This window comes from Numida meleagris, chromosome 3 (genome assembly GCF_002078875.1).
Source record: "Numida meleagris isolate 19003 breed g44 Domestic line chromosome 3, NumMel1.0, whole genome shotgun sequence".
Classification (NCBI taxonomy): Eukaryota; Metazoa; Chordata; class Aves; order Galliformes; family Numididae; genus Numida; species Numida meleagris.
Genome location: NC_034411.1, coordinates 23,562,123 through 23,589,730, shown reverse-complemented (window position 1 = coordinate 23,589,730; position 27,608 = coordinate 23,562,123). Strand labels below are relative to the sequence as shown.

General features: G+C 37.8%; 1 protein-coding gene across 5 annotated transcripts in view; it reads right to left on the bottom strand.

Moving 5' to 3' along the window:
• Nucleotides 1–27,608, bottom strand: part of EML4 (echinoderm microtubule associated protein like 4) — a 153,523-nt gene that overhangs the window by 36,643 nt on the left and 89,272 nt on the right. For 2 of the 5 annotated variants that reach the window (XM_021390062.1, XM_021390060.1), the window contains exons 3-8: nt 23,859–23,988; nt 18,933–19,106; nt 16,726–16,854; nt 13,059–13,084; nt 12,584–12,616; nt 1,845–1,968 (exon numbers count right to left, since the gene is read on the bottom strand). In XM_021390062.1, the coding sequence (XP_021245737.1) occupies nt 1,845–1,968; nt 12,584–12,616; nt 13,059–13,084; nt 16,726–16,854; nt 18,933–19,106; nt 23,859–23,988 (616 nt within the window). The remainder of the gene's footprint in view (nt 1–1,844; nt 1,969–12,583; nt 12,617–13,058; nt 13,085–16,725; nt 16,855–18,932; nt 19,107–23,858; nt 23,989–27,608) is intronic. The other 3 variants (XM_021390061.1, XM_021390063.1, XM_021390064.1) reach the window with 3 other exon arrangements.

The following is a 27,608-nucleotide window of genomic DNA, read 5'->3' as shown; positions in this document are numbered from 1 at the left end:
AAATAGTCTGTGAACCACCGTCCTATGCCTTGTTCATAAAGCTCACAAGCTTCAGTCTGCAGTTATATTAGGAATTTATGGCTAGCTTGCAGATTTCTCAGCCTTTGCACAGCGTACAAATTCTGTTGTTATAAATTTGTGTCTCAAAAACCAAATGCCAATTCTGTTCAACATCACACAAATCAATAGTATTGCCTCAAAAACTTTACTGCTTTCTCCTCATTGTTTTCTTCAGTATTCTGTCTAAAAGATATCCTACAAACAGAAACCTACCAGTCTCATTTAGGATGATATTTCCTTAAACAGATTCCAAAAACACATGGACAGTTTGTTTACACAAGATTTATTTCACTTTAATTAGCCCTCATCAGGAAACTGGTTTAACCTGAAATTAAGGTCTTTGGACATTGAATAAGTGTTTCCACACTGGGATTTGCACCTACTTAACTGACGGTATGATTTCACAATCAGTTTTCAGCAGTGCAAACTTCTTGCTGCTGCTGAAAAAGTACATTGGACCTTACTCCAGTGTGCTGGTTGTGGTCCTTGGGCGTTTATGGGACAAATCAAATTAATGAGTTGATCCTGCTGAAAAAGATAACTTCACAAAAAAGATTATATTTCAGCCAGATCAGCAATTGACCCAATTCATTCTTGTGATCAAAAAAGTGCCAGCATCAGCACCCAGGAGCGGTGACACTAGGAAAGGCAGGGCACCACAGCTTTGCAAAGACTGAGTAAGAGCTCAGTTTTCTTTCCAATCAGACTAGTAAACCAAAACTTTCCTCCTTTATGTTCTAAGCTTTTACAATCTTTCTGCAAAGTTGAATGGACACTAGCTCCACAGTTGCTCTTCATAACTGAGTATCTAATATCATTAGCTTCTGCTAATAAAAGCAGGAAAATAATAGGGAAATCTTCTTTCCTAAAATGACTAAGAAAGGGTGGCTTAAAATACTTGTATGTCTTAGTTGCTACGGGATATGCTGAGAGAGCTCCTGTCTGTACATATCCTGACATATGTCAGTGCATCATCAACATTCTAAAAATCTGCTTGCTTTCAGCAAGATCAGAAGGATCAAACTTCAGATTGCACCAACTCAAGAGCCGTCTAGACATGTTATTTTACAGGAGGACTAAAAAGCTTAATTATACAATCAGAGCTTACTAGAAGAATCTGCAGAGATCGGAGGACATGAAAGAACACCCAAATGTGTGCAGAAGCATCTGTTATGAACTTCAGATTTACTAAGCCTGAAAACTTGTTGTCAGCCACATGTCTACTCACCTCTTGAGAAAAAATTATTTACTTACAGTATACTACTTTCCAAGAATTGAATCCTTCCATTTCAGAGCTGAAACATAAAATTAGTGCAAAAAACTTTGGGCAGGTGGGTACCACAATCCTTTCTCCATAGATAAGAGATATGAGAAATCTTGGATCTTATTCAAGAGCTTCCATTTCTCCAGTTATGAACACAGAACAAAAAATAACTATATTCCTGAATACACAGTCTATCTTACAGGGAATAAAGAGGGGGAATTTTGAAACTCAGTAGCTCTCCAAAGAGAATATTTCCTCCAAAATAAACTGCATTTAGTTTCAACAGCAAAAGAAGCATAGAAAAACCACAGGTTTTCTGTTTCTGCAGCTTAAAAAATGTACTGTAAAATACTGACAAACTGCTTTATTTTGTTATAGTTCTTTTTTATTTTGCTTTTTTTTTTTTTTTTTTAAATACTTCCCTCCCTAGAAGACAAGGCTAGATTATAAAGAAAAAAGGCAAGGCAAGGCAAGAAAAACAAACCAACCATCAACAAATAGTTATTGATATCAAGGATACACCCACTCCAGTTTTAACTTTTCAGGAGGCAGCTCAGTCCTAATATCATCATAGTTTTCTACATCAGAAGGAATGAACATTGTGATTGGTCGACCCCGCATGAACATCTTGATATATTCTCCCTCTGTTGAAACAAAAAAAAACCCATATTATTAATCACATGGCACGTTTACACAAGAAAGGAGCACAAAAGAAACTAGTAATAAACACAGGAATGCAAAAACAATTGTGATACAACTATTATTGAAAAGTGAGCTTGGTAAAGGCCTGGAACAACACACACACACAAACACAGGCACAGTAAGTGCTAGCTGAATAACCTTCTGAAAAGACAGCATGTAACATTTTAGACATGCAAATTAAAAAGCTAAGATAAATTTTAAATCTAAATTAAAATATGAAATCAAATAAATCATGGAATCACAGGATATGATCCTTCAGGCTGAAGCAGACCTCAGAAGGTCTTTAAGTCCCTCTCTGGCTCAAAGCTGGATCTCTGACAACAGAGAAGACACAGCCCCACTGGGCACCTCGCTGCCTGCCCACACCCCCAGGGCCTTTTCTGCAGGGCTGCTTCTTCAGCCCCTCCATCCCCAGCCAGCATCCCTGCTGTGGCTCTTCCTTTCCATAAGCAGGACTTGGCACTTGTCCTTGATGTTCCATGAGCTGCTTGCAGGCCCACCACTCCTCCAGCTTGCCTAGTAGTAAATGAGGTTTTGTCCTGCGAGGGTTTTCCTTCTACATTAACAAAATAATGATTTTCTAACTTTTAAAGACCCCCAAAAATCCTACAAATAAAATTTTCAAAGTCTTTACACTCTATGCATCCAGCAAAAACAGCACCGTAACACTGTTAAGTCAGGCCTCGAACCCGCAAGAATAACTGCCAACACTTCCAAATCCACTGATATGGGAATTGCATCTCAAAATATACTGATTAAGAGGAACTCAAGTATTTCCCTATTTTTGCACCAATTAAATGCTTTTCTTAAATCACACTTCAATCACTTCTTTAGTGATTAATATCCACTGTTAATGTTAATTTCACAAGCCTAAAGAATCATAATACTCTGCCAAGAAACTTTTGTTTTTTTAAGTAAATTTTGAAAATCGCACCAGAGGGAACTCAAGAGTTTTAAACTATAAACTAAATCTGAATGGTTGATTAAGACTGGAATAGAATAGTTATGAATCTAGTACAATCTGAAGAACCCTCCAATCACATTTGATGCGACTAATATCTAGCTTTAAAAAACCTCAAGACAATTTTTTTTATATTACTTTCAAAAAACAAATATGAGATAAACTTCCTATAAATGTCTTGGTAATGCTTACAAATATTTCCTGACCTAAAATGCAAGATTATTATCCAGATTGCATGAATATGAAATCTGTGTTTTGCATCTGAAACATCTAAAATCGAAATTATGAGAAACTCAGATTTATTCCCACTGAATTACAGTTTCATAGCTCACATCAAACTTGGAGATCTAAAAAGGCAAGAGAAAGCAGATGCAAAGACTGATAAATAAACAAAGTTGTAAGCCAGATCAGAAACATATTCACGAACCTCAAGCCAGTCTCTCTGTCCTCTCTGAATTTGAAATATCCACGGCATATAGATCACAGAGACACGATCTATCTGATAAGAAACAACTCACTTCTATCTTACAGCCAGAAGAAAATGACAGAGGGAAATTTGTAACTATTTTAATCCACTAAGTATGCAAAGCAGTCTTGCATAGAGAAAAAAGAAATTACTACTTACACTCCAAGTACTGCATTCATTCTAACTGAAAACTCTTAACTAGGTCAATGAATCTATGCATCTCAACACTTTCTCTCACGTACAATACTCACTCTGAAGATTTCACAATACTGAAAGCTTAATTTGTCAAAAGGATTTTTTTTTTTGCTCTAAACAGTTGATTGATCAAACAGCAGTTTGATTTCCTGATGTTTTAACAGTTTAAAAAAAGTTTTTACATATTTTTCTAAGTCAACTGTTTGAGGAAGCAGATCCTGATCTATCAAATATACTGAGTTCTCAGCCTTGTAAGATATGATTAGTGTGACTTTCTAGTGTACTGAAATCAACCTTCTGAGACCATAACTGATTTTACTTGAGTTTTGAGTCTCTCTTAATCCTGTTAGTATGTTTACTCTTTCCTGGAGGCACAGGAAGAGAATTTTCCTATGATAGTCCAAATACGACTGAAAGCCAGTGCAAAAAAAAAAAAAAAAAAGGTAGTAAAAATCACAGGCTCAGAAAATACTTCCTCCACAGCAACTGCTAATAATGGAGTAATGTACAACTACCACATGCATAAAGGTTTTTCCTTATTTTGGATATTAACACTATGAAAGCTGAGCCATTTAAGTATCAGAGGAACCAATATAAAGAAGATGAAAAACAGTTGTCCTACTTCTTTCCGAGAACAAATACAGGTTCTTTGAACAAGACCCCTGTGAGTCTGTCCATTGACAACAGTAGAAAAATTGCCTCAGATCAAATATCAAAGAACAAAGAACAAACGAAATCACTTCCCAGTAGCTAAATTAAAAACAATAGTTATTTCACTGAATGTACACTGCACAATTACACTGCTGAGAAAAGCAAAAGATTTGTGTAGTCACTGGTTTGACACAAATGTTTAGATAATTATTCCAAGAATTATGCCTCATTTTTCCACTAAAATATTTTCACAGTATATATTTTATAAAGAAAACAATACTGATCACAACAGAGAATAATTTATCAATAATGGTCTTTCTACTAAAAGCTAAGATCTTGTGCTCTTAAATTTCATCAGGCAACGCTGTATTTTAAAAAAGACCATTCATTTCTGCAAGTCAAAATCTCAATTTAACACTGGGCTTAGCACTTCTGGTTCCATACAATCAGTGCAAAATCATGCCACAGATTCAGCTTTCAATTTCTCATCACTGCTTAGAATGGCGGAGACAAGCTGCAACAGAGATGCATATGGATGGAGATAGCTGCACCTGTTGGCCCTACAGACAAGACAGACAAGGAGTCCAAGAGGAATTTAGTCAGGTCTTTGGTCTCTGAAGCCTGGGGAAAAGCCTGTCTACAGGGCTGTCAGATACAAGCTGGCTCTCTGAACTGCCCTATTAAAGAACGAACGTTTTTGGCTCTTATTAGCTAGCTGTGTGTATTCAAGATTACCTTTGAACATACATATTTAACACACTTGTTAGAGAGACACAAAATAGGTATGACTTGATTAAGCCTCTCCCTACAGAAGAGGGAGGATAAGAAAAGCAGGCAGACAACCCATTAAAAGGTTTTTGTCCAAGGCTGCAAATTTCCTTTCTTCAGAATAACCTGTAGGGCAGATATAATATTAATGCAAAAATCTTTTGAAATACTAGAGGACAGCAGCATATCAACAAAACCATTCTTCAAGAGAAACTAATTGCCTAAGGCCAAATTCTTGTAAATGCAAGTTAAGAAAACCAGGAATTTAACTCCTTCTTATCACACTGGCTCAACTGCATACTCAAAAGCGTCAGACTATCTGCTTCTTCTCTGCTTTCTCAGTTTCCAGATACAAAGCAGTATGCCACTTCTTTTTTCCCTTCACTTTTAGGAACTAAAGAGTTTTTGCTATCTTGTAACAGAAATAAGCATAAGTGGGTATTAGGGGGAGAGAGAGTAATTTTAAAGAATTTTGAGGTGAAAAAAATGCAAAAATCCTTGTCAATTCTGTGTCTAGTAGCACGAAAACAGCAGGTATCAAACTAAAAGTTCTCTGCTCCTGATGAAGAGATATTCAGGCTCCATCATCAAAATGCACAGAAGCATTCTGGGGGCCAGGAGAGCAGGAGGGAAGACTGCAGAAAACTTTTGCATTCTGAAAATGAATCTGCAGCTGCTGCTGTCCTACCAGTCCTTTCAAATATGGGTCAGATCCACCTAAAAGCACAGCTCCAGGCCTGCAGTCAGCACAATCAGGTGCTGTGGAAATGAAGAGCTCAAGCTCAGAGCCGCAGCAAAAAGCAGTGTCACGGGGCCGCAGCGCTGCAGCTCCAAGGGCCAGCTCTTCTCTGGGAACAGCTGGAGCTGCTTTTGAGCAGCTTTGAGCTCCAATCTGCAGGCCTTGCCAGACTCTGCTTGGCTCCACAATAATTCACCTCTGGAGCCTCAGCAGTGTCTTTGCAGAAGTGCCGGGGGACATAGGACCAACACTCCCAGTTTTGTGTGCAGGATTGGCTCAGGCTTATGAGCCTCACGTGGGAGCCCTCTGGCTGTGCCGAACCAAGCAAACTCCACGCAGAGCTCTGCAAGACCCCCAGAGGTCTCTGGTTAATAATTTCCCCAGAGATGCAAAAATACTTTATCCAACACACATTCTGCTATTTGACTGTCCTCTTGCATGATAAACTTTCATTCTGGCTCCATACAGCCATAAAATTTGCCTTTTATGAACACTGGTGTTTATAACTGCCTGAAAGACTAAAGAGGAGAGCCTACCAGGGTTTTGAGGCTTTTTTTTTTCCTGTAAGGCTGTGTATGTCTGTTAGAATTACTTCCAATATGCCATGGGATTGCATTTATGTTTTCATAATAAGAGGTTCAATCTTTGTGTGATGAAGTAGCATGTTAGAGCCCTTTTACTCACCATTTCATTTTGGCAGACAACCTTACAGGCTTTTATAGCTAAAACATTGCTAACAACTCCTGCACCTGTGATCTTGCACTTTGAATAATTTAATTTTGTCTCCTCCTGCTCCAGACCTCAGGAACATCCACGTCTTCCTGCATTAAATCCCCAGCTTCCACTGTATCGGTTTGGTCACTCAGCTTCACGTCATCAGCAAAATTTCCTGTGCTAAGTTCATTAACGTAAACACTAAGCCAAAGAGGTCCCAGCAGACTGAAAGCAGACATTCGCAAGCAGAGTATCTGCTCTACTGAGGGTTCTCTGAAAGTTTACAGCCTGCTAAAAAGGAGACGAATAAGTCTGTTGGTGAAACATGGTGCTGCTGCGGAGAAGGAACCCAGGAAGCCTGTCTGATCTGCAAGTAAACAAGCACACCTCACTGCCTGCCAGGGAACTACTGGTAAAACATGCTGCTCCAAGAATCCAGGACTAAACTTAAGGGCAAGTAGAGAACAGTGGACAAACAGAATGCAGGGACCAAAAAAATTCTGCAAGGTTTCCTTATATCAAAACAAGATTCCCATTAATATAGATAATCTTTTAATCAGGCCTTGTGGAAAATGAGAACGCAGCACAAAGGAAACAGTAAAATTCCACTTCAAACAAAGCTGATTAATTCATTCTTGGAAGAAAGTTTAAAACCCAGGAATTCAGGGAAAAGGCTGGAAGGTAACAACTGAAAAATACTGCAGGTGAAAACAGACAGCAGAGATATGCCAGCACAACCCGCTGAAGGGCTGAAACCAGAGCTCAAATGAAGCCAGCACAGGAAGCCTCATGCAGTGACACTTAAGCAATTCATTACTTCGTGAATCATATTCTCAGGGGAATATGGGTGGTTTCCAGGCAAAAATGAGGAAAACAAGTAGGAACTGAAAGCAGCAGAAAAATAGATCAAAGAAATATCGACAGAGAAGAGCAGCTCAGGAGACATGAAAGCTGCTGCTTATATCCTTCTGAAATTTGAAGACTATAATGTAGGTAAACTGAGATCCTGACTTCCAAAAAACAAGCCTCCAAATGAAATTGTCAAGGAACGCACAGTAGTTTCCTAGAAGCACGTGAGAAGCCCTCATTTTCTCTTACTGATTTCTAGAAGAAGATCAGAGAAAATGTCAAAGTGCATTTTATATCACTATTCCTCATTCCTTAGGTAGACTCTGAGGTAGCTCTGTGAGTCTGAGCTGTAATTAACTGCTTTTTCAGCTAGAAAAAAATGTATGCATAATGGAAAGTCTAACGAGCATACAGTTGATTTTTATTTATATACGTATGTGTGCATATAGATAAATAGTAGATAACTAACAATTGTTCATCTAAGTAATTCTCAAGAAACCATTAGCACAATTGGATCTTGCTAATTATTAATGACTACTTGGGGCCTGGGAGAGCGAGGTGGACTGGCACATCAAAACCCACATACCTCAAAATCTGCAGTTCAGTTCTATTTGCATTTATCATCTGAATCTCAGCCTTGGAGCAAATTACAAGCAACCAAAAAACCCCAACTGTCTCCAGCTAGCTTGGCCAAGCAGAACTCTCTAATAACACAAGATAAACTACCACATCCAAAGTACATTTATTAATCTGTCTTCACGTTCTAGCTGCTTGACCAGTGAAGTTATGCTTTTTAATACTACAAATAGCTTCTTTCCCACAGGCTTTCTGCCTTTAGGCCTGCGTCCAAGAACTCCACAGGACCACTAACCTGAGGGACAAAGGCTTAACAATCCTGTTTCTAATTTAAACCAATGCTAACTAACTGCACAGAGAAAAAATAAAACCACGTTCCACCAGCATGCCCACACCATTGCATTTTGTGTAACGGAGGTCCCCAACAAGGTGTCTGGTCTGCCTGCTCTGCCCCAACCCAAATATCAGTGGTTGCTGAACCACAGAAGCGGGCAGGCACTGTTGCTGCTGTGTGCTTGTGCAAGGCAAACCAAACAGTCTGAAAAGCAGCTGGAACAAAGCCCTGACTGGGCTATAATCATTTGATGGTTTTGTCTTGCAATTTCTTAATAGATCTTTGGTTAATAATTTTATGTAATGTGATATGAAAATCATATGTGGAAACTCTAGATATCTAGACAGTAATAACAGTTATCATTTGCATTGAAATAATTCAAGTTTAATATTAACTCTAGTTTTGTCTTGTAAAAAAAGTCTTGCAAAAAGCAATACTGAACAGAAGTACACTCAATAAGATTGTATCTAAATCCTTCCTGCTTAAAGTCCTGACTTCTTCAGGAATCAGTGATAAAAACTCACAAACACATGAATGCAAATTTGTTTTTCTGACAGTACCGATGGTTTTTAATAACATGCACTGTGCTAGCATGAGAGCCAGAAGCCCAAAGAAACATGAGACAGGCCGGGTCACTATTTGCCCTTGGATACGTGACCACCTTCAATCAGCATCTGTCTGTCTGATAACAAAACCGTTCTGAAATAGTTACTGGATTTTGTGCTCTCAGTGGACAGAACACACTGTCAGCAGGGTAAATATTTCCACTGTCAGCTTCACTGCCCCTTTCTGTGAAGCTAGAACTACAGCACAGTTAATACTAACAGAAGAAAAAGTACTGGAAACTAATAAAGCACAATCTAAAAAGAAACAAGCTTAGGAATGCAGTGAATGTTTTTCATTAATTCTTTCACATATGGTTTTTATTGCCATCCAAAAATGTCTAAATGTCTCTTATTACAGTATAATAAGTGAACAAGGGATTTGGGTACAGAGCTGCTATCACTGAAATTCAAACTCAAACTTGGAATCTCAGTGAGAAAATTACCTTTTATCTGAAAAGACCCAAAAGAAACGGACCAAAAACCCCAAACCAACAGGTTCTTTAGCTCCTGCAAATAAAACGAGTGCTTTATGATTACTACTTTAAAAAACATCTCCTGAAGTAAAAATCCTGACTTTTATAGGCAATTGTAAGCACCTGCTGGTATGGAATTTAGAAGAACAACTTCAGTGTTCTTTTAAGACCACAGCAAGCATCTGCTTCTTTCATCCATAACTTTATTGCATTTTCATAGAATTTTAATACTTCTTAGTATTTGATTTTATTGGAAAAAGAATTGTCCTGGTTTGCAAGGAGAAACAAACAAATGTTGAAAAGTAAGCTAAAGAACCTAACCCTCAAACCTCTCCAGCATACATATGAAAGCGTGTCTAATACTTCCCTCATTGGATTGGCATCACAAAAGCATTCCTGCATTGCATCTGCTTCAACATGTGCCCAGATGCACGGAGCTCAGGACTAACCTTAATGTGCAGCAGGTGCAGCTCAACCCATGTGAGAGAGAGAGAGGCACCGAGGGAGCAGTATCAGGTGCTGCAAGAGAAGGTATGACTGACAATAGTCACATGCATGGCCTCAGCTTGGTGCTATGAAGAGGAAACTCTCAAGAGATTGCCCAGGAGGCAGCTACAGGCTGTGGCTGCTGGTAGGAGAGAGGAACCTAGGTCTTGGTGATGTTCACATGCAGCACCCATTGCGTGCTTGCTTTGGGTTCCATGCTGAATCAAACAAAGCTAATGCCTTTCATGTGCAGAAAGATATTTCTCTACATTTTGTGGCATTCTAATGCAGTGACAAATTTCAAAGCAGCTTCATAAATAACCTGAATCAAGAAAAGAAAGGAAAACTGATTCCACAATGTTCACAGCTACGCAGGATGGTCATCTGCCATCCCATTACTCCAAGCAATTAATTAGCAAATTATTTTAACAGAAGATATGTTACTATTTCTGAGTATGTTTTATGTGTGCATAAACACATTAAAGGACTTCTTTGTAGACCTGCCTTGAAGCCTGATGGTTTGCACACCAGCAGCCTCCCCAGAGCCTCTGCACACCATGGCTAAGAAGTGCAGTCATTAGCATAGGAGGTGTGTGCTGAGACACGCAGTGAGGCACATGCAGCCCAGCAAAAGGAGCAGCTCAGGCAAGCTGCAGGAACTTAATTAACAGCGCACTAGAGACTGCTTCCCTTTAGAGGTAGAAGCTGACAAGCCACAAAGAAGTGTTTGAGCAGGTTGTCTTGCCTTTGGTTTGCAAAACAGGGAGGTCTTGCAGAAACAGCAGCAGCAGCAGCTACCCTCCATCCTATCCTGCTCAAGACAAATCTGTCCAGTTGCAAGGACCTACCTTCAGAAATCATGTTAACTACTGAACATTCTGACCATTTGGGTCAAGACATCCAATGGTAATTGGATATTTACATGGTAGCTACCTCATAGAGAACAGACTAAAGTTATCTGCCCTGAACAGGATGTTGCAACGCAGAGAACTGGCTGAGCATTTCTAAGCTGATACTGGGAAGAGGTAGGGGGTGAACTTCTGTGATAATAAACCCAAAACAAAATCTAACACATAACCCAACACAGGCACACACAGAAAGCTGTCAAGAAATACATTAATTGGTCCATACTAAAAAAAGTATTTGTAGGTTGAATCCTCCTAATTGCAACTTTGTTAGCATTAAAGGTAGAATGATGATTTGACACTATACGTTTTAAGAACATTAGTAAATGCATTTTCTGTGATGAGACTTTCTCTCCAACTTTACATGGGGTCACTAAACCACATCGTATTTCTCTTTCGTTCAGCTAGGCTCAAAGCAAACTAAGGCATGACATGCACAGAAAGGAACCCATTCATCATTCAGTGAAAGCTCACATTGCCCGCGGTAACATAATAAATAGCAGAGAAACATCAAGGCCACATAAATTATAGCCCCCAAGATGAGAGAGCTGAGAGATAGCCCATCTTTAGCAGGACGTGTAGAATTGTAGAAGCACATTTTAAGGAAAGGATTAGTATTCAAGGTATTTTAGCTGTATGCAACTTGGTATTGCAAAGCTGTGTATTTTAGCAGGTATTTTTAACGTAATTGTTTTTTTTTTTGTTTGTTTGTTTGTTTTTTAAATCTTGCAAAGCTAAATTGCAGCTGACCTGGACAGTACTGACTAGTTTTATTTTTATAGTAACCACTAATTGCTACACGCAGTTCTTCAGCTGGTCTTAGGAGCCCTGGCATAAAGCAGCATTCCCGTAGCTTATTCATCCCTTTCTGCACCTATTGTATTCAAATGATGCTTTTGATATAAATCAATTTAGAATATTTTACATCTGTAATTACTCTGTAAGTTAGAAAAAAAATAAAGTTACTGGATTCAAGTTAATTTTCCTCTCATTAAAACAATTCATGTTAGCTTTCAAAAATTTTGACTGTTTTGTTTGAAAGAAAATCCAAAGGAGATCAAAAGTAATCAAACTGTTTAAAATGTACTCTTGCTTGCAGCACACAATTTGGAGACTATAGATTTGTTAATTAGCAGCAAAAAAGCATGAGACAGAACTTCTGTGCATAGATTGATGTTGTGTACAGCATGCACTTAGGTAACATGCTTTAGTTTTGAAATGGCATGCTTCAGTACAGTTTGCAGGATATCAAAGCAGAGTAGTTTGGCGACACGAGAAGTGGATTTCTTCTGTTGCCACATTCCATCGTGTACTAGAGGGATGGCTCCTTTTCCTCACTGAGCAAGCCAGCAGCAGCAGGTAGCCACAGAACGCAAGATTGATTGGTACAAAGACATACGCTTCAGATAGACTCATTTCTCATGTTAGAAAACTATATGAAAGCCTTCAGATTCTGTTCTTGTCTCATCAACATGTGTATGTTTTAATACTGGCAAGACAGAAAGCTGAGAAAACAAATCTTTTAGTTGGCAGTTCTTAATAATCTGATACCCTAGGCAACAATGCAAGACATGAAGAGCCTCATTTAAACACACATTCCTCTCTGAGGAAGTTACGCATGTAGTAATTTATTTTAGTCTACTCCCAATAATCCACCTTGTATATATTAATACACATACTGTAATTTATTTAAATAATAAGAAAGTTGAATCATTTAGATGCTCAAAGTTTTTAAGAGATCATGCATTGATGCTCTTTGTTTGTGAAAAGCCAAGTAAAAGATTCACGAGAGAGCTAAATTAGAAAGTGATCAACGGGCATAGCTTAATTCTTACCTTGGCTGTTTTTTTCACGAGTTGACATTTTTGCTGGTTATGGGACAGAAACAAAATATCTTAAAACTATTTCTAAATTCTCACTCTCACCTGCTTGGATGAAGACTGGCACATAGTTTAACTGTTTAAATTTTTTGCTTTCATAACCTCTCTCCATTTGCACATACACATAGAGAAATAGGGTGTAACCCCAGAGAAGTAAAATAAATCCTCCCACCACCCACCAAAATTCTCTGTCCTTTCTGAAGATCCAATTTGAAGAGGTATTATTCATAATTTCAAAGATCTTTACAGAGGCTTTGAGTAAGGGTTGGCAAGATCAATCTTTGTGGTAGGTAGTAACTCAATCTTAGTTCTGTATCCCTGTTTCATAACCACAGTTCCTAATGTATTTATTTACAAGAAATACTATTCTACTATTCAGTCAAAAATATAGCCATTCAATCTTTACTTAAAAATAAAGTGTTTTATTTACCTTGGCTGATGATGACATCTTTGTGCCTAGGGAAAAATTCAAAGTTATTGTTAGGATGTTACAAAACTCATATCATCTAATTTTATATTTTATTCCATTTGGCACTATACACAGACTCTTGGAGTCTTGTGTATAATGTAACTGTACTACAGGATGCTATATAATTAACTTTGGTCAACATAGCAAATTTTTACACACATTATTTTACTCAGGTCTCTGTATTTTTAAAAAATACTTAAAGGAACTTAAAATCTTGGACAGTAGTGGCAAGGGTTCTTAAGAACTCCTTTGACAGCAAGGTGTAAAATGATGTTTAAAATAAATTATCAAGGTTGTGCACAGAAAATTCCATTTTAAGAGAGCAAATGTGTAACAACAAAATGTTTTAAACTGCCAAACACCCTCAGGTCTGCACACGAAGCATTTACCACCTGTCAAAACAAGTTGTCTGCACACAAGAACACAAAATTTTCTAGGAATTAACCCTGTTAGACATGTGGGTTAAATGTAAGCAAGTAACAGCTTCATTTAAAATGGATCCACACAACATTACTGGATACACACACAAAGTCTACTTAAGGAATGCAGGTCAGATGTTTTTCCTTGCCAGAACCAAGAATGAACTTTCACAAAAAACCTCAGTCTCTTTTTTTTGTGAGAAGGGAAGAAATATTAATTTCTAGCATCAGAGCTACTTCTTATCAGAAGAATCTCCCTCTCAATGGGAGAACATATTGCATTAAAAAAAAAAGCATCCACCCTTTAATGCATTTGAATTTCAGCAGGAAGGTATGAGAGGCATCCAGTACTTTTAGATGGATAGAGGTTGAGCTTTTGCAACAGTGACAAAGGGTCAAGCATATGCACGAGGAAAGTCATCTCTGGCAATTGGTACAGTCACCCTTCAGCATGCTACCAAAAGATAAATTAAAGCCAAATTCACAGTTTTGCCTAAAAAACATTGAATGATTGGCTGCTGTGGGAACACTATTACTTCTTGTGACTTTATCAGACTGATTTACAGCTCAGTACTGGCTTAAAGATTGAGCTTACTAAAAAAAGTCCGTATTCTGGGCTGGCAGTGCAAAGCACACGTAAAAAATTTCTGTCCTGAGGCGTACTGTAGGGGCTGAATTCTATTCTCTTGCACAAGACTGGCGATTTTAGGTACATTAGGTCAACTTTTATAATTGGGAACTTTAAATGCAATATAACAGTCTTGGCACAATACAACTGATTCTATTAGAAATCAAGCATGCAGGACCTAAGTAATGAGCTTTAATGTGTGCTCTTGAATGCAAATACTCTTTTTATTATAAATCTGAAAGAACAAGGGACTCAATACATTGCAATATCCATTCCTTAATCGGACAATAATCCATAATTGACACCGTTGGAAGCTTCATTTTTGCCCAGTGCTTTAAGATACAGGAGCTTCAAGCTGTGAGCAGACAACTTTTTCTGATAGTAACTAATCCTAATCTTTCCTCAGCCACTCTTATCTTAGACATCTGATTTGCTCTACAGTAGAGACCATAGAAGGGTGGCATTTAATGTCTTCCAGAGAAAAAGCAGAACTACAGGAAAATGAAACAAGGCACTCACTTTGACCTTCCCTGAACCAATACACAAAATGGCAATAAAATTAAAAAATATTTTTCAATATTAAAAAAAGGAAAACCTTAGCGCTTTTTGAAAGATATTTTGTTAGGATAATAGACGTCAGGAAAATAAATTTGATAAAGAAGGTTGTTCATTCACTAAACATTATCTATAAGTACCCTACTACAACTGAAATTGCCAAAGAGCTTTTAAATTCCAACAGTGAAAAACAATAATAAAAGGAAAAGAAGTACTTGAAAAATATGCAACCCATAACCTCTCACACATAGCACTTCACTGCGCCACAGCACTCTTCAGGCTAGACATTAAGCTTTTAGTAAATGTGCCAACATCCACACCCCAAAATTAATTTTGGATGTTTTTGTTCTTCCTGTTCTTATGGAAGAAGGAATGCACTTACACCATTCTTACTAAATACGTGTTTGCAGGTCTCATATGCAAGCTCAGGAGAGCACTACAGACACCATCATGGAAATTACTCTGAAAGGCCTGAGAAATGTTACCTGTCATAGCAGGAGTGGCTTTCAGGTAGTCCTGCCTTGGGTCAGTTAACGATTACGTGAATGAAGATTACTGAGTAGATGTATGAGATCAGGAAGTACAACAAGCTGGAGAAGCTGGCAGCACTTTTGGGGTGAGCTCAGAACTCAGAGGGATCTCTGAGAACAGCAGAGGGCTCAACCCAAAAGTCAGCACAATGATTTCAAGAAAGTGAGCACGATTCCAAAAGACAAAAAAGAAACCAAGCGTACAAATATGAAGCTGGAAGCCCAAGTGGCAAAGAGGACAAAAAGTGGATCACAGCAAGGGGGTCAGCAATGCAGAATTAGAGCAAAACACAAACTCTTGTCTGTGCCAACAGAAAAGGGTAACTACTCTGTGCTATTCTTTCCTAGTGAGTCCCCTGTGGAGACAACTAACTGAGAAAAACAGTGCTGAAGAAGAGCACGAGGGGAACAATGTGTTAGAGCACATCACCCAGACATAAGGGCAGAGGAAACAGGGCTTCCACCATGTGGAAGGGAGAACATAGCAGCTAAAAAGTGACAAAACTTTGTCACCATTCAGTACTGTCAAAAAGGTCAGCATAATTTATAGATGCAACGGTTTACCTTGGATATCCAGGAATGCTTTTGCTGAGTGCAGCATCCCACTGCATGCTGGCAGCAAGATGTACAGAGCAAAGCAGGGAAGGCCTAAGCCTTGCCTCAGCACCCATCAGCCTACCAGCCACTTTGAACAACCTCAGGCTCACTCCTCCAGAACTACACCCTTCTCCTTAAGAGGGTGGAGAAGTGGTGTTCTGTGCCTCGTCAAGAGCTTAATGAAATAACCAAACACCATTCAATTCTTCAGCCGTTCTATGAAGTCTGGGGACACTTGGGTTCATTAGGGCAGCGCAAGAAAGCAAGCACATGCACAATTGCTGTGTCAAAGTCAGCCGCCTTGCACAAAGTATTAAGAAAAGCTGTAAGGCGGGCCTAGAAAAACACTGCAACACTTTACTATTCAAATAGAACTCTTTGAAGGACAGAAGTAACAGAAGATAAACCTTGGCAAACAGAAGGTATTGCCTATTATCTAGAAAACGTATGCAGAAATTTGTTAACCAGTGGCCTACCTGAAATCATAAATGTTTATTTTTGTAACTACAATCTACTTTAGAATCATACATGTCAAATCCAGTGAATTAACTGCAAGGAAATATAATGGCATTTTCAAATAATTATTAATCAAATGACTGGTTAGAAACTTCACTACAGCAATGTTAAGCTATAAATCATAACTCATAACACATAATTCTGCTATCCCAAACAGACTATTAAAATATACTTATACTCACTCCATGCTTTCACATTTTATAAGGATTTTAAGATTCCACAGACATCTGGAGTGTCATGTTTCCAAATTGTGCAAGTAATTATTTGCAGTGAAAACAAAAATGCAAATGGTTTTTGCATGTATTTCAGTTCACTAAAATTATGCAATTTCATAATATTTTGATTCTGAAGTTCACTCACTTTTATGCACCAACTATACGTACTTGTCTGCATTCTTTGCCACTTTCGATATTAATTTAGATGTTGACGCTACTCTCAGTAGCTTGTTACGACTGTCATCTGAGCTCTCCCAAGCACTGTGAGGTTTTTCAGCAGTCAACGATCTCTTTATGCTAGAAGAAAAAATATATATATTTTAGAATGACAAGTTAATAAGAGTAACTGGTACGGGTTTGCAACCGACAGATCAAGCAGCAGTAGACAAAAGCAGAGCTAGATCTTCCTTCAAGCTGAAGCACGAAACAGGAAAAAAAAGATTAGTCAAAAAGTTCTAACTGGATGAACAAAAACAACTGAGCAAGACAGATGCCAAATGTTTTATCCATTCTTTTCCATTTTCACATGCTCTTACATAAAGACTTGAACAAAAAAGATCTCTATACTTCATTACTACATTGCTAACAAATTAGAGAAGGGGGAGAAAAAAGAAGCTACAACATATTAGCTTTAAAGAAGAAATTAAAAAAAAAATCACTCAGAAAAGTTGATTTTTTATTCACTGATAAACTCCTCATCAGATTTAAAACAATCTGTGGTGGAACAACTCTACCAGACAATGATTTAATATGGTTGCTTTGGAGATACCTCATTCTAAACAACATTAATAGCTTTAATCTTTTTGAAAAGATGTCTGCAAACTTCCTACATGAAGACAAGCTAGGTTTAGTTCAGTGTTATAGACAAATCTCTGAATTCTGATGTACTATTTCAGCAATCTTATTGTAGCCAATTTACAATAATAATAATCTGAAAAGTTTTGCAGTCATTTATTTGTTTCATACACAAATCAGGGAAAACTTGTTCAAAAGTGATCTAGGCCATATTACTGTCAACCAACTGACTTTGTTTGCATCTGTTCAGCTAGCAGTGTGTCATGTCATCCCATCAGAAATGCTTTTTGCAGGATTAAGTTCTGAAGTGCAGCCTCAGAACTGGCAAGCTCACCTCCACAACACTTCAGGAGGCTGTAATAGACCCTGGGACAAACATGTTCATCAAATCATGTTACACCACCAAGAGACTACAAAAGGCATTTTTTTTTCCCAACATTGCAAAAGATTAGTATGCAAGACTTCAGGCAAACACCTTTACAGTGAGATACCAGGCAGGAGGATAACAGGCCACAAGTTCAGCTTCAGATAACGTAGAGTTTGTACAAGACATGAAGACAGAGCCTTTATGCAGTGTTATGACATGCATCAGTCAAGTGGAAATTTAAATATTTATTAGAATTCAAGCAATGCGAGACAACAATCTTGTGAACTACAGTAAATTTCAAGGAATAAATCTGAAGGCTTACTTGTCTCCCAAACTCAAAACATTAAAGATGTCATACTTTCCCAAACAATAAGGTAATGAACCAAAAAAAGAAAAACAAAAACAAGCTAAAAGCAACCAAAAAAGTGAAAAAAAAACCAAACAACTCAATGCACTAAGTGATCTGAATAGTCTTTAAATTTGGAATTAATGTCATAAGATTCACTTCCTTAACAGTCCATTGATTTTTTTTTTTTTTTTTTTTTTTTTTTTTTTTTTTTTTTTTTGTTCCTCCAAAAAAAGCAGGAACACAAAGGCAAACCTAGAACTCCTACCACAGACAAGTCAAGCAGTTCTGTGATTTGGGTGTAAAAACACAACTTCACTCGAGTAAGGAATCAGAATAAAAATGAACTGCCCTGCAAACTAGCAGGAATTTGAAGAGGTAGAAGGCAAAAATAAACATAAATAAATAAATCGGAACTGCAGTCACATTATAGAATAATTGAAAACAAAAACATCCAAAAAGATAGAATTGCAGTAACGCTAGCCTTTTGGAAATGTTGCAGCAGGTAGTAAATGTCTGTGCACAAAATGCACTCCACAATTCAGCTATTTTAGACAAAACTTATAACGTGTATTTTGAGAAAGATCAAGTCAAAATCATTGTATGTACTTTAGGATAATGACTGATTAAAGGTGAATTCACTATGTTAGAATTTCAATCACTGAGAACAAAATATTTTGTAATCTCAAATTTACTCAAAAATTTTCAAGAGATTTGCACTGTTGCAATGCATACTGAATGCATCTTTTTTCACAAAAAATATTAAACACTAGCTTGATCAGGAAATTGGGACTACTTCACATGACTTGTTGTCAGATATGAACTCAGTGTCATTACAATCATTTTCTAGCTCTGTACTGTGAAAACCTTTTAGCTGGAGCAGAACTCTTGCTTTCTGGAGTTTGCCTGTGTGTTTGGAGAGTCTGTGAGGGCGGCTGGGGAGAAGGTGATGCTTGAGTTTGTGGACTTTGATCATTAGAATGAGATTCCTCTTTTTTTTCTTTCTGTCCAGGTGGTTTTTCCTTCTTTTTTTCTGTACCGCTGTAAAATAAATTATAATATAGGGAAAAAAAGAAAAAAGAAAAAAGAGAACAAGCAAATAAATTAAAAAGATGGGAGAAAATGTCCTCTATGAAAAGATGAGCAAAGCATGTCAAAACATTATCTATAAATCATCACTTAAAGAAACTTTTTATTATCTACTCACTCTGTTCAGGCTAGAATTTGGCTAAAACAATATTTATTTACAAGCTCCAAAAATAAAAACGGTGATAGAATTCTGGAGGTTTATTTACTTATTTCTACTGGATAGGCATACTAAATTTACTCTGATTTAAATCCAAATACAACTTTGATTTCAGTATGCTTGGATGCTGCTACAGCATTTGAAGCTGACAGAAGTGAATACAGCAGAGTTCAAAGGAAATCATCCCTCAAAACACATCACTGTTTTTGAACTGCAGCTGGATAGCATCGGACTATCTTGCCACTTCTTCAGTGTTGTTAGTAGAAACAAGAATGCATCTTTATTTTCACATTGCTGTATTTATCAGGTTAACATTTGAAACAGCTTTAAGTATATGTCATTAACAACCTTAAATTCATTAAAGATCTAACTAAAGGATACTTGCATAGAACAGTGCACTTTGCAGTATACTGAATGACAAAGTGTAACAGGACTTGAAAGAGAAGAGTATTCCATAGTATATGGCATATTTTTCATAACATTAAAAAAAGAAACCAATTCCAAGATAAATTTATCAAAGCACCAGATAAAATAGGAAAAGAAGGATTTTCCTCTTACGTTCCTAGTAAAACAGAAATTGCATCTTTCTGAAGGATAGTATTTAGATTTCTATTCCCTCACATCACTTCTCAACTCTTATGTAATCTTAACTGTTTTTCCATTTACTTTTTTTCCTCATAACACTATCTGTGAAAAACAGTGAAGTAAATACTCAAAGTAAATTAACAGAAACGGGGCCCTGATTTTATTACAAGATTCATAGGATCCTCTTGGTTCAGTTGTTATCTCGAAGTGTATCATCTATCACTGAAACAAAACTTTCAAAACACTTGACTTCGATATTTCTAAATGATTCTGATGAAGCACTGAAGATTCAGTTAAATAGCAGAAAATAACATAAAACCCCAAAAACGTTTATAAGGCTCATTTAGAATTTCTACTCTAAACCATATCAACTAATTAAGCACATCAATACCTCTAGGTTACATTTTCTTTTCAGAAAAAAGAAAACAAAACAAAATGGGCGTTAGGAAAAATTTCTTTACCTTGAAGGTGGTCAAAACACTGAAATAGGCTTCCTAGAGAGGTGGATGACGCCCCATGTCTGTCAGTGTTCAAGGGGCATTTGGACAATGCCCTCAGGGTTAACATTTGGTTAATCCTGACGTGGTCAGCTGGACTTGATGATCATTGAAGGTCCTTTCCAACTCAATTATTCTACTCTGTAATGATGTGCCAGCAATCCTAAAATTCATCTCTTCATTCTTCCAACATGCTCATACATGTACCGTTTGCTGACAGCAGTGTATCATCTAACTTATCTACTTAGTCTTGTATTTTCCGTGTTCTTATCCAAACTCATTCAGCTCATCTGATCCACCTCCTAGAAGCCACAGATTCAGCACAGGAATCTTTTAATTTATTCACTGAACAACAATAGACTGTCCATTTCCCACCTTTGCCATGATTTTCACTACTTAGCTTCTCCATTGAGCTATGAGAGTCACTGGACCACTGCTTTCAGTCAGTTGCAGCACAAGGTATACTTGGTGCTCCAATTCAATGTTTTTTTATCTGGCACCAGGTTGCAAGTAAGCTTTTTTTTTTTGATGGCTATTTTAATTTGAAAGTAAAATATGCTCACTGTAAAACATACACACTGTGAGAGCTGAAAGTATTTGGTTTACTTTCTCCTGTTAAAATCTTCAGCTTAATTGCATGATGACTGCTATTGTAGAGTGGCTCTCCCACTAATATCTCTTGAACAACTAATACCTCTTGTGCAACAACTGAAACCAAATCAAAGAGAGTACCTTCTTTCATGTGGGTTTCTAAAGATTAGTTCTTCTGGGAAGCAGTCACTTAGTGCATCCAAAAATTTGTTCCAAATCCCAACTTGATGAGGCATTTCTTCAGTCCACATTCAGCTATTTGAGATCTATCACTACCTGTGCTAATTTTCCAGATTCTCCATTTTCACTTAACCCAATGTTTCATCCCTTGGATCACACCACACTGGCAGCTGCTGTGGAGGGTGGTCAGTCTGAAATTACACAGCTCCTTACCAGAAGCTTTTTTCAGAAAAAATGTTTAGTCTTACGGAAAATTATCACAGGTCTCTGCGAGCACAGTACAGCACAAAGTACAAATGTGTTTCTCTGGTGATGCAGAAAGCATGCAGCATGTTTTTTGTTGAAAAGCATTTTGACATCTCTATCACACATCAGTTCCAGACAGCTAGGATGAATTTTTCCTAATACACATTACTTTGCCTCTGAGAATGGGACATCATCTATCTGTTTTTTCGTATTATGTTTCTGGGCTCTGTTTTTAGTGCTCCCTGAAGTGACTGCTGAAATTGTACCATACGTTTGTTGAAATGAGACACAATGCTGTTGTGCAGTTGTACTGAGTGACCAGATCACTTCCACGATCTCATGATGTTCAGGTTGGTAGAACAAGGATTAAGGAGACCAGGAAATGAAACTGTTTATTTGTAGAAGAGCCCAAAGAGGGCTGGTCTACAGAGGCCAGAGCCCCAGAAACATGCAATATTAACACTGCACAGAACACAGAAACTAAACTTCAAGTAGACACTAAATTTTGTAAGTAGATGATTAGATGTACGGCTACAAATATTCAGAACATGAAAAGCTACAGACAGTCTCTGGGGCTGTTTGGTAACTACACAAACCATTTCCATTTGCTGCACCAGCTGAACCTCTAGTCTGAAAAAAAAGCCTGGACAGGTCAAGATGAAGTATCCCACAATCTGCTGATACTCTCCTTTAGCCTGCCTCCTTTTCATCATAAGGAAATAAATGTTAGAAATAGACATGCCTATTCTAACTTTGCTAAGAAGATGGGACTATTGAAATTCACTCATGATTCCTAGTAGGGACGCTGTTTGGTACTGAGCAGTTTTGCTGTTGTTACAAGAAGAAAAAAAAAATTACCAAACTTCAGATCTACAAAGAGAAAACTGACATTCTCTTTCATGTTTCTTAAAACGGTAATGTTACAAAAGGACAAACCTATTGTCTTCCAAATACCAAACAAATTATATGGGAGACTGTGGAAAGGCATGAGAACTGCTGAGCAGATAACTGAAAATTGGGGGTCTTAAACATTCTTGAAACAAGCCTCGAAAAAGGCAGACACTTATGTGCACTTCAGCTGCACTGGAAGCACAGAACTCCCTGCCTGGATACTTGGTTTCAGAGCCTGGGCAAAGGTACCCTTCACACCTTATAGTTTTCCTCTTGTGACCCATCCAGGTATCCTTTTAAATACTTTAACCCAGATGAAAGGGATGCCAGTCACACCACTCTGCTCCTCTTCTGTACTCAAGTGCCCAGCAGCCAATGAATCAGGAAGGCAAATGCAAACCGAGCACTGCTGGAAACAGACTGGCTCTCATCAGTGTGCTAAGAGCCACATGGGTAAGATTAATGGGAAAGTGCTAACTAACAAATACTTTCCTGCAGGAGTGTCTTTTGTCCCAGTGCCTGTCATGCTAGCAGATAGAGACATACAGTGATCAGTTTCTAATTTATTGCTGAAAAAATAAACAAGAAGATATGCAATGCTCTATGAGGGAGAACAGTGAAGACCAGGGTATTACTCTTCCTTTCCACATTCCAAATGGCACTAAAGGTTTTTTTTTATTTTGTTCTTATATGGTTTATATTTGCATGCAGCATCTTTATTCCCTGAAATACATCATTTCCCTGTCTTGTTGTATAGCACAGCATTTACATCCACACTAGAAGATAAAACAGCTACTGGAGCTAACAGAGAACTCTGCAGAGGCCAAGAATTTGTTCCCATAATTTACCACAGTTATACATTAAGAGAGTTCTCTGTCCTGTGACTATATCAGGCAGCTTGTTCTTCCCAACAAATACGAATAAGTGCAAACTATTGATTAAATAAGTAATGCAATCATTATTTAAAAGTCCCACAGAAGAAAGTAATTATAAAAACACTTTGCTTGTTGTATTCAGCAGGAATCACAGCACCAAGGGGAAAAAAGCTATTATTTTGTGCACAGATAATTTAAATTACAAATATTTAAACTTAAAAGTGCTATTTTTACATTTTTGAGATCTGACACACACTTTGCAAAAATGAAGACATTTTGAGTTAAGATTTTATGTAAAAAAAAAATGTAAACTTCTGTCGTAAAATTCACTATTGTTTCATAGCTATTTTACTATTGCCTGCTATTTACGCTCAAGACAATTAAGTAAGTTTTGTCTTTAGTTTCCTTGGCGGGGAAAGAAAAAGATTCAGGTGAATAGGAGGTGAAGGAAAGGTTTCCATTCGCATTGGAAATACATTTGCCCCTTCTGTCTCCTGGTGGGAATGCATTTTGGCCAGTATACACTATAGAGATAGTCCCCATTTATGAATTCTTTTTAGAACTCTGCTGTAAGCAGCCCAGCAACATAGTACATTTCCAAAGCTTATTCTTGCCTTGTTACACATTATTTTCCCATTTTACTTTATAAAATGTAATTTCAATTTTAGTAACCAGTTGGTACCTTTTTGCAGCAGATGAAAAAGTTTCTTTTCTGGCAACAGATACAGAGGAACTGTGGCTTGTTTTCCTGCTTCCTGTACTCCCATTAGTTATACAGGACATAGAGATAGCTTCTCGGAGGCTTGGCTGACCTAGGAAAAAAAAAAGAACAGAAGGCTTTAGGCTTTACATCCCCATCTCAAAGATCTATCAGAGAAGCCATAAACACTCAGAGGTGGACCTGGTAATCCCACAGCAACAGTCCTAACACTTGGGACAGCCATCCAGCTGGTATCCAGCAACATACAATCATGACATCCTTAACTGAGATAGCTGGAGAAGGGAGACCTGCCACACTTAGAGAAAGGCAAGAATTCACTCTGACAAGAGTCAGCCTCTACTGCCACAATGACAGCAAATAGCTTCATTCAGTGACAAGCCACATCTCTTTCTAGATGTGATTGACTGAGAGAATTATAGATTATGGCTAGCCTGGGTAAACTGGATAGCTGTAGTAGAGCAGATCAGATAATTCCAACTCTTTTTCAAAACCATCACAGTTCACAGATAATACCACAAAAGTTCTGTTGCTTTCAACCAACAAAGAAGTCCAAACAAGCTGCAGGCAGAAGCTCTTTCTACACTACAAGATTTATTAAGTTATCCCTTAAGCGATATCCTTAAAACTAACCCCTAATAGTTGTGATAGCATGGATTCAAAGATTAAAGTTTTCAGTTTCTTTTCAGCTGCCCATTCCCATCTTAAAAAGGTCTACCTTTTAGCATATGCATTATAGTATAGTCACTAGATTTCTAAAATTTCCGTTTACTCCACTGAACATCTGCCACATCCAGTGGGCATTGCAGACTCCCTCTTGGTTGAATCAAGATGGTGTATGTGAAGAAGGCTGTTCATCAGATGCCCACTTCACTCACTGAGAAGTTTGAAAATATGCAGTGAATGTGGGAGGGGACTGCAAAGAAGAAGGGAGAGCAAAGGCTCTTCTATTTAAAGAGCTGAATGCTAGCTGGCAATCAGCACCTTGACCTGCCTCAGCCACGGCCAGGGAAATACATGGCATTTCACTGGAATCTGATATTTCACCATCTCCCACTAATTATCCACGTGTCTTCTTTTTTGGGTTCCTGTCTTATTTTTAAGGTCATGCTCAGAAAGGAGTTTTGCCCTCCTTTCCCCGTAGTTCCAAACTTGTGTTTTTCACTTCTGGAGCATTCAGTGCAGTGGAGGAAAAAAAGAAAAAAAAGAAAAAAAAAAGCATCCAAAAATCAGCAGTCACTTCTGTCCACATCTCTGCGCCACATCCACATGACATAAACAGCAAATTGTCACTGTGTCTCATGGGGTCGTGATGTCCAGTCACTCAGACTTCAGCAACAAGTACGAAGGATACAACTGACAGGAAAACCACACGTCTGTGTTCACAGCAGTCTTGGAATAGCGTGAAATAGATAAGGCATGAGGGGACGTGGCAAGGCACTCAGGAAGAATCAACTGCTCTGTGCACAGAGGGCAAACTCACACAGTCGTATCATTAAAACAATACCAGCTTTGGTCAGTTTGTCCAATTGCGGTTCTGTCAGGCAGGCTGAGGGACAAACTTATGCTTAAACAAGTATTTTACATGTGAGAAAGATGTGCCAAGGGAATATTAGGTTTCAGAACTAATTGATTAGAAGCAGAAATGGGCAGACATGAACTGACTGCATCCTGATTCAATTGCACCAAGCAACGCAGAAGTGACCACATCTGATACTCAGATCACGAGAGGACAGCAGAGCATACAGAATGTCCCAGAAATAAGACTGAAGGAAACCTGAAGAACGTAAAGAAACTTAAGTGCAGAAACACTGCAAAGATCACCACTATTATTCCTAAATTCTTCACAAATCAGCTCTGTTTGGTTTCTTCTTAAAAACCATTTTATAGGACATATTTGCAATACAGATTTCAAAGGTTAATATACTGTACAAAGCCAACAAAACTCAATAGATTTTTACCCCCCTTCTGAAACTTGAATGCAAAAACAAGACCAATCAAGCTGAAAAAGCACTTTTAGCATTAGAAACCTATAAATTAGCTTCTTTTATTTTCAGTGACAAAGTTAATCATCTTCTTTGTGGAGATGCATAATATCAAGGCCTGTGATTCACTCTTGAACTGCATATGACCTTAACATCTCTGTCTACTCATCGTAATAGATCAATGCCTCCCCTAACAGCAGTAGTGCAGCCTTCCAGAAATGGGAATCTGGAGGCATAATAGTCGCAATTCTCAATACTGCCAGCAAAGCATTCATTGAAAAGCATGAAGAACAGCAGTCCTTCAGGCAAGGTACAGAATCTTACTAAGAAGGAAATAAAAAAAAAATGCTCCCTTTTCTTAAGGAAGCATGTCAACATTTCGTTCACACACAGTATCTAGAATTCCTCTTGTTAGGTAGGGAAAGCATTAGTTCTCACTTACATCCAAGGACAAAACTGGTCATGAGTAAAACTGTACATCATCACATGCTCACAATAAGAATGCACCCTGCTCCATGCAATGACAAACACAATAATTAGGAAAAAAAACTTTTGTAAAGCAATTTTTGTGTTATGTGCTTTTCAAGAAGGGGATTTTGATGATAGATCTGTAGAGTACTTCATTATTTCAACAAATGGCATGCAAAATCAGTTTTGAGATGAAAATTCCCGAGTCAAAAGAAAATCATTTTTGTAAAATTACTAATGATTACCATAACTTAGATTTATTTCACTATTAATATCTTTCAAATATTTGCATACAGACCAAAACAACAAAAATCTTGGAAGAACTGCATTGGTAGATTTCGTTTTTTTCATGTGTAAGAATACATCAGGCTCTCTTTCACAATCAAAAATAATGCCTTGGTCAGTGGCAGTTTGGTGCCATACAACATGCAATGGAATGTAAAAATCAGCAAGCAAATACAGAAAACACAAACACCCTCAAATACTCAACACCTTTAAGACTTCCAGACTCTATATAACATACTGTAATATTACTAGGTATACTAAAAATGACCATCAGAAAACTTGTTTTTAAAGGGAAAAAGATCAAGTATAGATCGAATTGTATTTAAACAAAAAATACTTCAATTTTCAGTTGTTACAGAGAAAGATGGACCAGTTTAAGCCCTGTACAAGCCCAGGCAGCAGAGCATTAAAGTCAGGCTTTCCATTGGGACAGACAGCACAGGGCTCTTCTCAGTCAGGGTGAGAGCCCAAGCCAAACAGTGAACTTCATGACTTTTAACCAGAGGATATCTGAAGTCAGATGGTTTCAAAAATTAGTAATGTCACAGCCTTCCTCTTCACTGTATTTTACTGCAGGTAAAGCAAAGTTGCTTCAGAGACCTGTGTAATAATGAAGCAACTCAGGAGAACACAATTTCCATATCAATGGACAACTGAGTTGTCCCAGCATTCAGATCGCACATCTCCCCAGTATCATGTTGCATGTCTCTTTCTAGAATAAACAGTCTGAAAATTTTCAGAACAGTACTCAACTTTATCTGCGGCTTTGGAACAAAAGCCAGACATAAACTGAATGTACAATGAAAGACAGTGCATGGTGACCAGGATTAAAGCCAAATTGTCAGAGATCAAAGTGGTAAAAATATATTTTATGGATAGCAGATTCATCTCTGTTCTGGTAATTTTCATAAACTAATATCTGTTGAGTTCAAAGAAGCATTTCATTAACATCTGTCAAGTATACATGTGTGAGAAG